The sequence below is a fragment of the Festucalex cinctus genome, chromosome 2, assembly GCF_051991245.1.
Source record: "Festucalex cinctus isolate MCC-2025b chromosome 2, RoL_Fcin_1.0, whole genome shotgun sequence".
Taxonomy (NCBI): domain Eukaryota; kingdom Metazoa; phylum Chordata; class Actinopteri; order Syngnathiformes; family Syngnathidae; genus Festucalex; species Festucalex cinctus.
This window is the reverse complement of record NC_135412.1, coordinates 32,522,279-32,539,763: the sequence shown is the minus strand read 5'-3', so window position 1 is coordinate 32,539,763 and position 17,485 is coordinate 32,522,279. Positions and strand designations below refer to the sequence as shown.

General features: G+C 39.2%; 1 protein-coding gene and 2 long non-coding RNA genes across 4 annotated transcripts in view; 2 read left to right on the top strand and 1 right to left on the bottom strand.

Annotated features, from left to right (window-relative positions):
• Positions 1-17,485, top strand: part of cntn3a.1 (contactin 3a, tandem duplicate 1) — a 91,277-nt gene that overhangs the window by 13,338 nt on the left and 60,454 nt on the right. For both annotated transcript variants that reach the window (XM_077514681.1, XM_077514682.1), the window contains exon 2: positions 12,384-12,527. In XM_077514681.1, the coding sequence (XP_077370807.1) occupies positions 12,473-12,527 (55 nt within the window). In that variant the 5' untranslated portion in view covers positions 12,384-12,472. The remainder of the gene's footprint in view (positions 1-12,383; positions 12,528-17,485) is intronic.
• Positions 6,104-7,383, top strand: LOC144015098 (uncharacterized). Its single transcript, XR_013282685.1, has 2 exons — positions 6,104-6,471; positions 7,206-7,383. It is a non-coding gene; the product is annotated as an uncharacterized LOC144015098 (long non-coding RNA).
• On the bottom strand, positions 8,127-9,056 carry LOC144015097 (uncharacterized). Its single transcript, XR_013282684.1, has 2 exons — positions 8,865-9,056; positions 8,127-8,410 (listed from the first exon to the last, which is right to left on the bottom strand). It is a non-coding gene; the product is annotated as an uncharacterized LOC144015097 (long non-coding RNA).

The following is a 17,485-nucleotide window of genomic DNA, read 5'->3' as shown; positions in this document are numbered from 1 at the left end:
TGTAATTATGTAATATTCTACCATTATATGCTTCTGTGTCATAAGGAGTGCTGCTAGTGAGTGCTCCAGCAATTCTTGGTTGAAACATTTGTGTAGTCTCACTCCGTACAACACGAGCTGCTTTCATGTCCACCTCCCGTGTGTTTAACTTTAGGTGGTAAAACAACATCCAATTGTGTCTCCACTTTTAGCGGTAACAGTTTCACTGCACAATTGTCAAATGTTTGTATTTTGCTGTATAACTGACCTCTTGTAGCTAATCCACCTCCACATGACAGAGATAGCTCCCCTTTCAGGTACTAATCCTCATTTGAAGAGAAAGTTGACTGTGCAGTTAGTGTAGCTCTCACTCTCCGTCATTGTTATCCAATAGAGAACAATACACATACATATATGTCATCGTGTCCCTACAGTGTCAGTTACTCAGTTACAGTTATTCCGGTAATATCATAGAAGTGATGATTTGGCACACTGAAGAAAATCAAGCCCAAAGCATAATGCTGTCACCACCATACTTTGCGATGTGTATGGTGTTCATTTGAGGATCTGCTATAGTATTGAAGGGCAGTGGCGGTAAATGACGAGACGAGGAAACTAAGGCTAGACATGTCTCTTTACTAGTATGTTATAATTGGTCCAGAATTTTCTTAGAAATAAAAATAAACAAGGTTGACTGAAAGCAGGTGGGTGGCCAAATATATTTTGGCCTGATTCAGTGTGTGTTTCTTATAATCTGCAATTCTTCTTCAACTGTCTACACAACGGTGATATTTTCATTGTGTTCCTTGTCTGTTATGTGCTGCTGTGGAAACATCAAATTCCCTTTCAGGGACTATAGATTCTGATTCTGACAGATCTGGTATAGGATCTGACAAAATTGTCATGGAGCAGCATATCCAATGCCAGTGAGAGTATATGCATACCTGCATTACCTGCATGTATTTTGATGTGATCTCAAATATTGAAAGACAAATGAAGCTCAAGTGCTGTCATTTTTGGATATTGAGTTGAACAGCATCTCACAACTGCGAGACACAGTCTGATAGGATGGCGCTATCTGGATCAGTCTGTCACACAGCTGATGCTGTCGCACTTTGATTCATGTGTGTGGGGTCAGGAAGGGAAATTTCACGATTACTCGCAATCTCAATGGGAGCGGGGGCAGAAAATGAATTTTAAATAACCTGCAGGCTCTCAGAGCTGTGGGATGGAGGAAAACACTGATCAAGCGGGTGTCTGCAGATCAAGTGAAGTCACAGCTCAGGTGATAAAAGATGCAGCATCTTATGCCATTTTTACTAGTCTTGTCTCGTTTCTGCAGCGAGTGGGTGTCTGGTCTCATTCATGATTCAGTGCTTGAGGGTGTGCGCTAGACCGAGAGACTCGAGAGTGTGTGTCTGTGGGACGGCCCTGTATTTCAGTGTGGATTTTATCTTCATCTGGACAAGACGCACCTTTCTATTAACACACTTTTGAGCCCTGAAAAATTGATAGTAGCAAAGTGATCAGTTGTAGTGGAGAGGGTCAAATCACTGTCTGAATGAACTACGATTTGCAGTTTGTCAGCTCCAGCTGTTGCCATCAGATGAGAGAAGGAAAAGAGGGAGTACTCAATACTTAAACTCTTGAGTTTTTTTTTTCCCTCTGGAAATTAAAGGCTTTTCATCAACAGGAAAGAATGTATTTCAAAGTCAAATAAAATACTTTTCCATCCTCGCCTTCCCTCAGGGATGGGACAAAATATCAATATTGCGGTATGCATATCATATTGTTACATATTAGCGATAAACCCCGTTTTTTTGCACAAGAGTACAGAAACAGAATCCACGTACTTAAATCCGTCTACTTGCTACTAGAGTAAAATACAGATGCCAATATGCCTTACAGTTGTGATGAAAATATACTGTATGCTATTGTTGAAATAGCCCAAAACACATGGCATACATTTTACTCAAACATAATATTTTTTGGAGCAGTGATTCCCAACCAGTATTAGTGTGCCATGAAATATCATCAGGTGTACTGCAGGAAAGTATCCATTTGCATTTAAAAAAAAATAAATCATTTATTAATGTATTGTATGTCAATTCATCTAGATAATAAAGATCCTTTTCAGATTGCATATAGTACATAATTAACCTATATATCCCCTTTTGTAACTTAATTAATTAATAATTAAGCAATTAATTAATTAATTAAATTATTTACATTTTTGTTTTGCGACACTTTTCAATTTAAAACATAGCCATTATTGGTTGGCTTTAGATTTGACATTTTAAAATCCAACTGCATGTATTTTAATAGTCGTGCCAAACATTTCACTAAAATGAAGTCCGAAACACAAAATATTTCAGTTGTGCTGTGTCTCACTCTGAACACTAGGTGACACTGTGTAAAAGGTGTAGACAGATAAGGGATGAAGAAGAAATACCAGACAAAGAACATAGAGGCCATGTTACATCTGTGTTATCTACAGAATCAAATGAGTGAAAGAAAAAAAAACAGAAATTAAAACTAAAATTGCTATTTCCATGTCCTACTAAGGATAAGTGATGCAGAGAACGGGTTGCTGGCTGGCTCTGGATGGATGGATGGATGGATGGATGGATGGATGGATGGATGCTATTTCACCATGCACAGCATAACAGTTGCGGTTGTGAAAAATGAAGCAAACCTTCCACACAGTTGCGCCTTAAAGGTATACTGCTAATCTTTCGACTTGCGAGCTGCTTCTTTTCTAAGGTCTTCTCACTATGAAACAACATTTTAACATTCGTAGCTGGCATTCAAGTGTAAAAAGAACTGTTGTATAATACGACTATCAGCAAAAAAATAATACAATTACTCTCCTATCAGGGATGTAACAGAAGTGTAATTGGAGACCGAGGCTTTTCTTCATGCAGGCTTCTACATCACACTTTTTACCTTCTTAATTTCATACTAGTGTAAAAAAACAACAACAACCACACAACACCATATTAATACATATAGTTTGTGCTCACAATTAACTCTGGTGATGTGAATGTGGCGATGAATGTGCAGAAGGAGATTGCTGCATGGTCCTGGGAGGTGAATTTCTTCAGAAAATACTTGGCTGACAAAAACATAGACAATGATACAGTATAGCTGACTTCTTATTTTCTGATTGATGAAATGTCACTTTAGCCATATTGTACTGACCACTTACAATATGGGCCTGCACTGAAAAACTTCTTGGTTTGGGTTCCATTTCTGGTTCTATGGCCTCCTATTCATAAAGGATGAACAGCATAATAATAATAATAATAATAATAATAATAATAATAATAATAATAATAATAATAATAATAATAATAATAGTAATAATTGTCCCGCGACCCTTGTGAGGATTAAGCGGTCAAGGAAATGAATGGATGTATGAATAAATGAATGAATGAATTAATGAATAATAATAGTGTTTGTACTGAGATTAATAAATGACATAAATGGAAAAGATGGATTCTATGACCTTTACTGACCATGACCAAATTGTACTCTTTATTTAATGAACACTTTTAATTTGTTATTCACATCACTTTGTCGAATGGTGAGCGGATTAATAAGTAGAGGAGGCCCCAATTGGGTCAAAAAATGTTTATCGCTGACATTTACTGAGCATTCACACAGCAGGAATCATCTTTCATTGTAAAATCATTGGTGTTTCTCAGAGACAAGAAAGCCAGTGAAACTTGAAAAGTAAAGTTTAAATGTCGATTCTTTCATTAACTTGCATCTCATGCAGCACACATACAAACATAATCAATTTCAGTTTAAATGAAGTCATTACTCTTGTCACTGCCAAGTCATAAGGGTAAATCACTGAAGATGATGTTAAACAACTGCTGTGGACACTGCAGTACCTGACCTGCTATCTGCCACTGGTACGCATCTTTGGAACGAAAGGTGTCTTTTATCCACTAACTAACTGATTCCTCATGTCTGCCAGCTTGCTAAGTAATGGAGATCGAAAGGTTGCTTTTAAAGATGAGGTGATGAGACTGCCTTTTTCAATGGGACATCTCACTAGTTTCCAAGCATTTTCTCATAGTGCTTTCAAAGCTGAATGATCAACCAACACAATTTTTATGTATTACAGTAGACCCCTGAGGCATACTCGCGGTTCGGGCGCCGCAGATTCACATATTTGCAGATTATTTTTCAAATATTTGTCAACGTTTTAAATCGAGTTGTGTACCGAGCCCCGGTACTAAGCTGGCCCTGTGGCTGAATTATTAAAAACTGGAGTATCGATTTGATAAGCTCCATCCTTAGCAGTTCTGTTAACGGTCTTGGACAAATTACTAATAGTAATTTTCAATTTATTTAGGTTATATGATGTTATTTTGCACTTTGTATCTCTCTGATCTTGTTTCTTCGGTATGCACAAAGTTTAGCCTGCCTCTAGCCGCTGGGGTTAGCTCCAGCTCTCCTACAGTCCTAATGAGGACAAGCTGTATAGAAATGGAGGAGGGTGCAGTGCCAATTTCTGTTGAATTTCAAGTCCTTCTCTTTATTACATTATATGGAATATGTATTCAGTGAAGCTCTTGCAATTATTCCCCCTCGTAGGAGAAGCACTGCAAAAATATCCAAGAGCGTAAAAAAGGTGATTTGAAGTCTCTTTCTTTTATTATTTAAAGCTAACATTTGCTCATGACATTGGCATTGTAATAACTGCAGGATATGTTGGAGCAACGATGACACTCTAAAGCCAAACCCATAATGAGATTTATGGGGTAAACGTGTTGCCTTTTAATAGTTTTGTAGACTCAAAATGGAGGGAATGTATTTTATGTAAATGTGTCAGGAATGCAGCGGACTATTCAAACTCAAATCAGTATGCTCGATTCTGCATTTCAAAGATAACACTGAATGTGTAATATTTCAGTTGTCATTTTTTCACTGCTTGCTCCTTGATAGACTTTACCAAGTATTATTATAGTTTTTACCTCTCTTGTTATTTCTGGGTATTGATTGTGCGGAGTCAAAGAAATATGTGCCATCACTCAGTTCAATGTAGCGGGAAGAGTCAGTTTAGCTAATTTTCTCATTTCATTTAATCTTTTCTCATTTTATCACCACCCTGTCACACACAAATATTTAATCTGCTGTTTTATCAGAAATGATCATAGTGGAGCTGTCAACATGTTTGGGGTGCGAGTGAAAAAAAATACAATAAATAATATTAGCGACAGCAGGAAATGTGTCTCATTAACATGGCAACTTTTTTTTGGACCCTAATGTGGGTTGCATAAAGATTAGTCCCCAAGAAAATGTGACTCTTCCAAGGAACTGGGAATAGTTTTGTGCTATCAGCTATTTGTAGCAGCCACGTAATCGCTGCAGCTTGGACAAATTTGAGGAGACGTTCCAGTGCTTCATTACATGTCTGACAGTCTCACTTTTGTTTTGTCTCAGCAAGTTTCAGTACATGCTTGAAAACAGTTGGATTTTTATTTTGTAGACATGATGATGATCTGCAATGCTAAGCACACTTGAGCCTTGATTCTGTCTTTGGAGTCTTTGCTTGGACAAATCTTTTGTTGTTTCTGTTTTTATGCCCCCTTCTTTAATTAAGTGTGTTAAGATTGTTAGATTATTTGCCTTGAAATGCAATGTCAGATAGTTCTACAAAATAAAGTCTTTTTTTGAGCATCTTATTTGGTCTTTAAAGATGTACGTATTAGTCTCACAGCTCAATTACTGGAAATTACAGTACTCTACCAATTGGTTGTTAAAGGGCCTGTCAGTAGGTTTGACAGTTTCTGTTAGTAAACGAACCGTTTCTGTTTGTAAACAAACAATTCAAAATGGGCGCCTCCCATGGCTCAACCCACACGAGCTCAACGTTCACACCCCCTGCCTCTATGGCGTTAGATTTGTGCCACAATTCCGTGCGTAACAAAATGTGTTTCGTACGTACAAAATGTGTTTCGTACGTACCAAAAATGTGTTTTGTACGTACAAAATGTGTTTCGTGCGTACAAAACAGTCCTCGCGCACGCTTGCTACGTCTCTCCTCAACACGTACGAAACTTTGATTTTGATTTACGCTTGCGATGCAAGGGTCGAGGCGTAATATTTGTGCCACAATTCTTAACCAATCAGGAGTCGGACAGGAGAGCAAATCCTGATTGGCTGTTTAATATCCAATCAGGCAGAACTTTGACAACGTGTCGTCACGCCGCGTTGCATCATGGGCGCTTCTTCGATTTTTGTTGTTGTTGTTGTTTTGTTTACTAGCACTCGGTGCTTTCCTGTTTGTATTTTATCTGCATTTCTGCTGACTTTTATTTACTTAACAAAAGTTTTGTTATATTACGGGGTGAAGCAGCTCCCAACTGCTTTCCTGCTTAGCGGAAGACAAGTTTTAGCCCTCATGGGACCGTTGGATGACCGTTGGGGGGGACGCTAACTTCCGAATCGAAGACTACTTTCAACATTTTCATAACGGTAAGTAGCATAAAAGTAGCATCTTTTAACTTGGCCACTATCACACACAGGCTTCCAAGACAATCAAAATTGTATGTAATAGTTACATACACGACATTGGCAATGGATTTGCATAGTTATGATGAAGAAAAAAAAATCGCCACCCCCTTTCGTTATTTTCTTATGCATTTTTAGTGCCTAGTGCCACCAAATGTATATCGTGTAACTAACAGACAGAAAAAAACATGGAATGTCCAAAAGCACGGTTAACACAATGCCATAGTTACTGATTTTTAAGTACGTTAGTGATATTGATTAGAAAATCGTGGAAAATTACGAGATATCAGCTCTTGAATTCAATTCACGAGTTAATTTTGTTGTCATTACCTGTATACTTGTGCACATAAATGCCATCTCAAACAAATCACTAAAGCAGCCTTTTACCACCTAAAAGACTTCGACAGAAGGGTTGCATGCTCCATACCAGAAGAACCTGACTCATGCTTTTATTTCCAGTAGACTTGATTATTGCAAAGGTCTTCTGACTGTTCTCCCTCAAAAGAGCATCATATTATAGCTGCAGAGGTTATGAAGTGGTTACCCTTAGTTGTACTAGACATTTAACATGAACAAGAAACTGTAGAAACATGGATGGTCACATTGTTTTCCCATAACTACATGAAGATGGATGGATATGATTGTTTCACGTTTTACAATTAATAACCTTGAGGTTTTGTTTGTTTCCAATTTACCAGGTAAACCAATCCAGATTGCGCATCGTTTCTATATCCGGGTCACAGTCATCAATACGATGTCTAAGGATAGAGAGTACAGCTGAGATGGATGGGACGGCGATGGATGGCTCCACAATAGCAGTCTACCATGCCTACTGTGTGTAAAACTTGAAATAAAAACTGCAAAGATGCACTGTAACTGAGGACGATTCATTTGATTTAAAAACAAAATGTACAGTTTGCTGTTTGTTGATCGATAATGCATCATTAAGTGTCAATTACAAATACAATGTGTAATATATTTTCATCTGTGGAACCTCTTGGGTCTTGCATTCTCAATACATCATCGTGAGTACAGTACTCCGAGGTCTTCTTGGTCAATGATGGGCAAATGTGCAGTGTGTGCACTTCCGCACTTTAATCTTGAAACCATAAATGTGTCATGTACTGCATTGGCACTGTACCTGCAGTTGTTCCGAATACAGTGTGTGTGACACTTTTTATTTTTCTAATTGTCAATGATACTGTTTGCAAGACACATTTAAATAAGTTCAGTAAAAGTGTCGACAACTTACAGGAGAACAAATATTTTAAAAATGTTTGATTTGGTATGCTGCAAAACAGGCCATTACAACTATTCGAACTTCAAATTATGATAGTCCAATGTTAATGTTGTCATTCTTCAGGAGCTCTTGATTTCTCTGATGTCAAGCTCAAGCTTCACGTTCTGACTCTTCCTACAGACATTTTAATGACTAAGTCAAATTGGTCTCATCAGCTGGCTCAAAAACGTCAGGAATTAGGGCTGCACAAAATTGGAAAATCATGCAATATGCGATTTTGCTGAATATAGCAATAGATATTGCAATATTTAATATGGATCTAAAGAAATGACTGATGATGATTTTATTATCTAATGAACAAATTATATTTATCATGCAGTAAAATGTATTCAGAGTTATTTAATTGTAATGACTTCAATAATGTTCAACTAGTGGATGGTGGTGCACATTTTAGCAAGTGGCTGACTGGTCAAATTCAGATAAAAGCAAAAAATTCCATATGAAACTTATTGCATGTCTGTTATATGCATATTGCATGGGCCAATAGCGCGATATCAATATTTTTTCCACTCCACTTCTTCATCTTCTGCTTCTCGTGGTGTTTTTGACACTTCTGTTGTGGTGTCATCAGGTGCATTCTGGGTCCTTTGTCATCTTTGTTGCCTGGTAATAAAAACAAAACCCAAGGTTAGCGCTCAGATTTTTAATTGTCTATCTGTTGTTATGGAAAAATGACAAGATCAACCATGTTTCTCACATTAGTAAAACAATTATTTTGGGCAAACATGTTTATTTCAACAGCTGCTAGTCATGGTGTATGGTTGTCTTGTAACCAAAATGAATTCAATTCTTACGTCAATAACTATGGCATTGGACTGCCAAACACAGTGCTCTTAGGTATTCAATGTTTTCTATTATTCACGATATACCTTTGGTGGTACCAGGCACTAATTACTAAAGAAAAATGGATGGTCTAACATTTTCTTTTCTACTTCTTATACAACGCCACTCATGATGGCATGCATTGTTTAAGATTGTAATGATAGTAACACGATCAAAAGAGGACAAAACTATAGGATTTACTGACTTAAATACAGTACAGTATTTTGTAACTTACCATAATGAAAACGTAAGTAGCAGGTTAGCCTCTTCTCTTTTTTTTCCTTCTATTTTATGCCGTCATCCAACATCACCATGAGCGCTAAAACTTGTTTTCCCTCCTTCTTCCGCTAAGCAGGAAAGCAGTTAGGAGCTGATTCATCCCGTAACATAACAAAACTTCGATTAAGTAAATAAAAATCAGAAGAAATACAGACAAAAAGTCAAACAGGAAAGGACCGAGTGCTTGTTTAAAAAAAAAAAAAAAAAAAAAAAAAAATCGAAGAAGCGCCCATGATGCAACGCGGCGTGACGACACGTTGTCAAAGTTCTGCCTGATTGGATATTAAACAGCCAATCAGGATTTGCTTTCCTGTCCGACTCCTGATTGGTTAAGAATTGTGGCACAAATATTACGCCTCGACCCTTGCATCGCAAGCGTAAATCAAAGTTTCGTACGTGTTGAGGAGAGACGAAGCAAGCGTGCGCGAGGACTGTTTTGTACGCACGAAACACATTTTGTACGTACGAAACACATTTTTGGTACGTACGAAACACATTTTGTACGTACGAAACACATTTTTGGTACGTACGAAACACATTTTGTACGTACGAAACACATTTTGTTACGCACGGAATTGTGGCACAAATCTAACGCCATATGCCTCTGCCCACCGCCCCCCTGCCTCTGATCACTCTGATCACTCTACTCGTAAACAAACAACCCGTCTGCCTACACGCCCCCCGCCGCTCCAGCCACGCCCACTCCCAACCCCCGCTCTGCGATTCTGTGGAGGGGGAAACAACCGTCTGTCCACAGACACCACCCAGAAACGTCCCGTTGTTGACAAAACAAACACAAAATGGTAAAATATAGGCTGGAGGTTGGGGGTAAATTAATAAAATCCCAGCCATACATTAACTTAAGCCTAGAGGAGTAGACTGAGAAGGAGTTAAAGTGTGTGCATCCTGTATTTAAAAAGTGCCTTTTCCAGAGTGAAACTGGCAGACAGCGCCTTTAAGAACCTATTTTATATTCAATTGGAATAATAAATAAATGAATGATTAATTTATCTTTGTCTAAAATGTATGTATCCTTAGTATGTGCTATTGATATTACTATTCAGAGATGTGCCATAGTGGATGTTTGCTTGGATGTAAGTTCACATCATTGATGTCTTCAAACCACAAAACCAGTTGAGACCAGGGACATAATGTGTGCCGAAATTTGGCCCTGTAATTTGAAGCAGGGCGGACGATACTTATTTTCTGGTGTACGTGCCCGTAAAATTGTTGGTCGACAATGTGGAAATTGCTACATATTCTTTATATTATTTTAACCAACACTCTTTTTTGTGTGTGTGTGGTCAGAGTGAATTCCTAATAAGAAACAAGTATCATTGCTTTCCACCACCGCCCCCCCCCCCCCCCTTGCCAAAAAAACAACAACAACAACAACAAAACATCAACTAAAGTTGTCCTGGTCAAGCCTAGCCGTGGCACAACCGTGTGCCTTTACGCTTGCAGCCCCTTGGCTCGTGCACGGCTAGAGCGTACAGACCTTGTTCGTGGCGATGTTTGACCATTTTGGCCTGGAATGGACCGGCTGTATGGGACTTCTCCAGAACTTCCTGATGTTGATTTAACACAGTGTTTCCCAACCCTGGTCCTCGGGGCACACTATCCAGCCTGTTTTCCATGTCTCCCGATTCCAACGCAGGCAAGGATCGTTACCAGGCTTCTCCAGAGCTTGCTAATGAGCTGTCATTGGAATCACCAGCGTTGCAAATAGAGAGACATGGAAAACAGGCTGGATAGTGTGCCCTGAGGACCAGGGTTGAAAAACACTGATTTAACACACCCTTGTTGAGGCTGAAATAGTACAATAACAATGTAGTATGCAACACAAAAAATAATTCCCGTTTTGTCTCAATTACATCAACAATCAAGTCCACACAATTGACCATACCGTGGCATGGCCACTAAATGCGATGAGCAGCGCCCTCCGAAATTTACCGGTCCAAATGAGCTGAAGTGCATTCACAGTAATGGAAAAGTTGTCAAATCTTCCTTGTGATTTCTTGGTCAGGTATTTTCAGGACGCCGATATTTCTCTTCAAAGCAAGCAAAGGGGGCTTTAAATTTTTGAGTGAAGGGTTTCGTCACTCCCTCACCATGAAATTTTGCCCAAAAACAAAAGGAAATACGCATCGCTGTCAGGAGTCAGGAAAAGACCGAGTTGCCTCACTCACTATGGCCGATTATCGGCAAAACCAAGGTTTTTGGACATTATCCCTGTCAAGCAGAGTAAGAATGAATTTATATTACCACATAGTTTCAATGTTTTGTTGGTATTCATAGAAAATAGTAAGTCAACAAACGTGTGGACGGTTAGCTACCCTGAGCTATCGTTAGCCTTTGGCTAAAAACAATGGAGAACATTACCTAGTGCAGATGTAGTAGTTTCCGGTCATTTTGGAGGGATTAAACTGTTCGTGTGTGTTGTCTTCCACAAAGTTTGATCCAGCACAGACATTTTCCGTAGTTGTTTGAGAGTTTAGGGAAAGGAATAAACCGGACAGTGTCTCTCTTGTGTCTCTCTTACACAAGCCGTGACTACCACAGGACGCCGGTTAGTCGATCGGGATAACGGCCATCACTCTTATACAAGCTTTGACTACAGCGTTTAACCATTTTTTTGATTTTTCAATTTTTTTTCTTGGCTTTGGAGTTTGGATAATCATGCAATGCACCAATGGGAGCTGGATTGCTTTTTTTTTTTTTTTTTTTTTTTTTTTTTTTTGGCCGCAGAAAAAAACACGTGCCGTCGCAGACATGACACCTTGCGTCATGATTGGTTCACTACTTCATGCGGGCGTGGTTTACGGTTAGGTCAGTTGATTGGTTCTATATGGTCAACTGATGAATTGTTATGCACATCTCAAATCCATTCATCCATCCATTCATTTTCCTAACCGCTTATTCCTCACAAGAGTTGTGGGGGTGCTGGAGCCTATCTCAGCTGGCTTCGGGCAGTAGGCGGGGGACACCCTGAACTGGTTGCCAGCCAATCGCAGGGCACACAGAGACGAACAACCATGCACACACACAAGCACATCTAGGGACAATTCGGAACGCCCAATTAACTTGGCACGCATGTCTTTGGAACGGGGGAGGAGACCGGAGTACCCGGAGAAGACCCACGTAGGCACGGGGAGAACATGCAAACTCCACCCAGGAAGGCCGAAGCCTAGACTCGATCTTGCGTCCTCAGTACTGGGAGGCCTGCCAGCGGACGTGCTAACCACTCGTTTACCATGCCTCCCTCCCATCCCAAAATACTTTGTAGAAATACTATTTATTTAGAGCATATTACTCACTCGAGACATTTTTTTTTTTTAAAGGGCAACTAGTGTAACTTAATTCACATTAACACTTAATTGTTCATTATTGTTCCTGAGAGGCAATTAAGGAAATTTGCCCTTCCATATTTTGAATTAACTTCTATTGTCTCCTTCTCCTTTTCTTCTCTTAACAGGGGACAAGTGTGAGTGCTCCAAAGGACCAAGAAAGAATTTCATACATTTAGGACTGGCTTTAAGCTTGCATTGACCTGAGACCATTAAAATGGAGTTGCTGTGGAAACTGGCTCTGCTGCTGTCATTGCTGGACTGCCTGGCAGGTAAGACTCCTGAACGACCAATTTATATTTTGTATTGTTAGGATATTGACTATGAATTGTTATTTATAGATTGGTGACAGCTCTTGAATGTGATGAATAGATGACACTTGAAAATTAAGAGGAAAGTAGGTTTTATAGCACCTGGCACCTTTAGAAATCCCTCTAGTTTGAGGACGATGTGAATGTCTTTTCACTGGCATCTTAAAGCATTGATGGCAAAACTAGCCAGATTTCCCTCGCTTAAAAAAACAAACAAACTTCTTTTTTTTGCAGTTGAACGTGGCCATTCATTTTAAAGGACACTTCAATCATTGCCCTAATTGAAATTGCATGGCTAGTAGTACAGAAATCCTTCTACTGATCTTGCTTTTAATGAGAGGCCTAATTTGTGTCTCTGACAAAATGTTCAGGGTCAAATGTGAGTTCTCCTAATGTTGGAGTTTGAGGATGAGAGCAAGATAAATTAGGGCTTTGCAGCATGAGCATGGTATATTAAAGAATGACTAATCTTTCATGTTGTCTTGTTCCAGATTACTCCCTCTCCCATAGCAGCTGGGCTGTAAAATAATTAGCATCTGTGTGTCTTACTCCATCACTTTGTCTCTTTGTGCTGCATATCCACACCTACTTTCGCCATCTTGGCAATTAGCACGGTTTATCTGTAAATCTAATACATATCAGATGATGTGTTGTTAAATGACTTTAAAGGAACAGTGAGTCCAAAGGATTAGAATGTGCACCATAAATTTGCATCTCTATATTATAGCTCCTCAGGCATTTAGTTAAATCCAAAAATATGGACACAAGAGTTAAGAGATTTGAAACCGGATGAACAGTTTGAATGAGCATATTCATGACAGTGCTGCATAGCATACATAAAAAGCAGTCTTACAAATTGAGTGCAAATTAGGGCGGGCCTATATTTCAATATCAGTATGTACGTATGATAATAATGAATCTGCTAACAAGTCAAATTAGACTGAAGTCAGTTGTTCATGTGTGAACACCAAGATAGTTCACTACACTTGAATTGTATGATCAACAAATGAAGGTTAATGTAACTGTGTCAATGGAGGGGTATAGCATCTTCCGCAAATGAGCATTTACGGCACTGCTTGAGCCAGGAGCATGTATGTACAGTAAATAAAATTGCACTTGCACATTACATTGTACACAAAAACCTTATAATACATTTCTTGAAAATATGTTTTACTACCAGATATTTGGAAAGTTATTATTCCTTTGGATTGTTGTGATATGTTGTATGTTAAATGTTTCCTTATTTTAATGAGGTAAAAAAAATCAATATACACTATATCAATTTTGACTGAGATTAAACACATATAGTGATGCACTTTTCAGCCATATCGCCCAGCCGTAGTGCAAATTATAGAACTGCTTTTTTTCTTGTTTGTAGTGCTCCTCAATTATTTTTTGTTGCGCACCCCCATGCAACAGAATGTGTTTATAATTCTTGCACATTCTGATAATGAGAGCACCAATGCCACCTATTGCAGTGGGTGTGCAATGACACTTTATATATATGATCAATAGTTCTGCCTTTTTTTTTTTTTTTTTTTTTGTACTGACAGATTAATGGTAAGAATGAATTACGCAAAAATATTTACGTCACTGCAATAAACAATTTGTGATATTTAATTTGCATACATTGACATTTAATTACTTAAAAAGTGCAGCTGCTAGTTACGTATGGAAATATGTGTAACTGTGTTTGACTTTTAATCCTGATTCTTCTTTGATGAAATTTTCAAAGGAAAAAAAATAATTCTCTTCTTACTATTGACAAAAGACCTGTGATTATGACTGATGTGGTTACTGTTGCTGCAGTATATGAGACAAGAGAGTTGGGCAGTTGGCCATGGTGGAAGCCTGCTGATAACCGAATATATTAAGACCCTCAAAGCCTTGGTGTTCTAAGAACGGTGTGAATAGTACTTTAGGATGCATGAGCACAATACTGGGGTAGAGAGCACAGTGTCATCATGTCAGGTATCTACTTTGAGGGAGGTTATCCACCAGGCAGCCAGCTATGTGGGCGAGCAGTTGAGCCAGGAGGAAGTCGTTCCCTTAGAAAGTTCATCTGGAGTTAACCAGATCCCTGCCCATTCTTTCCCCCCCAGGGGCACTTGCTGGATGTGTGTTTGTGTATGTCAGGGAGCAGAGAGGTGATGTTGAAGTAGGTTGGAAGATGCATTTTGACCCGTACAGTGGGGGCTAATGTGCTCAGTTTGGCCCTTCCTGAACCGTCATCAAGTGAAAATTGCTGCAGCAATATTATCACAATTTTGAGGAAAATGGCAATGCCAATTTAATTGTATTTCTTACTTTGTAAAATCACAATGATATCTCATTTCTCAGTTGCTTCAAATACAATGAACACTAAAAATGAGAGGTGAAGCCTACTTTACCAACTAGGGATGGACATTTGAAAAAAATGCCCTTGATCACAATAGTGAACATTAACAAGCAGGTATTTTTTTCTTTTATATGATGCATCGAGGGCGGCACTGTGGATCACTGGTTAGCACGTCTGCCTCCCAGTGCAGAGGACGTGAGATAGAGTCCGAGCTTCAGCCATCCTGGGTGGAGTTTGCATGTTCTCCCCGTGCTTGCGTGGGTTTTCTCCGGGCACCCCGGCTTCCTCCCACATTCCAAAGACATGCTTGGCTGGTTGATTGAACACTCTGAATTGTCTCTAGGTGTGAATGGTTGTTCGTCTCTGTGTGCCCTGTGATTGGCTAGCAACCGGTTCAGGGTGTACCCCGCCTACTGCCCGAATAGGCTCCAGCACCCCCCGCAACCCTTGTGAGGAGAAGCGGCTAAGAAAATGGATGGATGGATGGATGGATGGATGGATGGATGGATGGATGGATGGATGGATGGATCATCCATTTTTGATTTAGTGGGACGGCATGTCTGAATGTTCTAAACTTGTGTGTTCAATCCAGTGTTCTATTGAGCCAACGTTATAGCAATGATTGAGCTCAACTTTCAACTGAGACAATGTCATGATATTGTAGGCTACAGCTAGAGGTGACTCAATCAACAGCACCTCTGCTGGTTACATTCAAGTAGTGCAACCATTACAATTTCATTCATTCAATCATTCATTCATTCATTCATTCATTTCTCAGAGTTCAGCATTCACCAAAGTGGTCATGTATTTAAGTGACATGAGTTATCACTGGTGTTGTGTGTGGTCTAGCTACTGGAAAGCTGTAAGCGTAGCAGGTAATCATTAGATGAATACATTAGAAGTGACTTTTCAAATTTACCACCACCATTGTTCTTTTGAAAGTGCATTTGTTGTAGTTTCAGTTCATTTGTGTTAAATCAATGTGACAAATTTGTAGCGCAGAAAAGAGTCCAAATCTAACCGAAGTTCCGAAAATAATGATTGTGTATTAAAAAAAAGTTGTAACTCTTTGATTGATGTTTCTATTAAAGTCACATCTAGTAGCTTGTATCTGTCAGCTAATAACCTCCTCACCATTGTTGAGGGAATACAAGCAAGGTATACAGTATTGCTTTAATTCGATGACAAATGGGCCTTGCTGAAGCAGCATGTTTCTCTGCTTATGTACACGGTCAATGGAAATAATAAAACCCAAGAAATAGCTTTAATTTTGTAGTCCCACATACAGAGTTAAACCTAATCAATGATACGTTTCCCCAATGACTCTGCTATTTGGACAGCCTTCATAAATGGATATTATTGTATTTCCCACATAGTAGTTTTGATTTACGCTAACATAGTGCGGCATGATTGGATATTGCTTGAGAATATTGATCCGATTTCCATTTTTACAGATCAGGGTGGTGATAGTCCCAAGCCAACGTTTTCACTCTCTGGCATTGTATGTGTGTTATTTTTTTTCCCCTTGCTTTCCCAATGAGCTTGACAAATCTGAGATAAAAAAGGTGCCTCAAATATTTCAAATATTTTGATTAGATGTACTTGAACCTACAGTATATGACCTGAAACAACCTAATCCTTGAAATAATATTTGTCCCTCAATGAGTGATCCCAAAGGTGTCCGTTATCGGTCCGGACAGAGGTGAAAGATGCTTAAAAGTAAGATTGTTTTTTTTATTATTATTATTTGATGCATAAAAGCTTGAGGTGAAACGAATGGATTTGGGACCTCTCAAACGGGCGATAACTCCCCCACAGCTGACTCCCCATGTGCCTGTTTATTCATGCTGAGGTAAGCTGGAGGTATTCATTTGCTGTCAGCTAGTATTGAATTTGAGATTACTTTTTATTTCAGACCCCAAAACAGCTCGCCTCCCTTCTTTCCTTCCACCTACTATAGCAAGCAGAGTTTTTCGTTGTTTGAAAAGCTTTATGGAATGACTGCATATTATCACAATCTGGCAGCAGGTGACAGATAAGAGCGGAGGCGACCTATTTTCTTGAAAGACTCTTTCATAATGACCTCCATCTTGGTCCTGCTGTAGTGTACGGGGAACTTTCTGTCAGGATTTTGGATCAGTGCACAAGCCAGATAGAGTGATTTTTCATCATTTTGCTTTCTCAGGCCAGAGGTGCTCACTGCTCATAGCTGGTCTAGCCGTGAGATTCGAGCCGCACCCGACTTAGATCTTCAAATAGGTGACAATCTGTCAACTCTGGTTACGTGTCAGATGTATTCCCACAATGTACCTGGCTGCCAAAATGAAATTCTCTAGGGCAAAAATAGTCTTTGGCCTGTTGATTCCAGACTGATCCACCGCAGCACTGCAGCAGCTAGATATTTAAAGTTTGAATACAGGTAGGCAAGCCTGCAGCTTTTCAGAATCTCCCTATCGCATCCCGAGAGGGAAACGGAGAGTTTCAGGTTGTTTGCGTCAGTGTGAACAGAGCTTTCAACCACAGTCCCAGTATTCAATTCCTTCTTATTATTCTGACCCTTGTTCAACCTTATGCTAAAAAT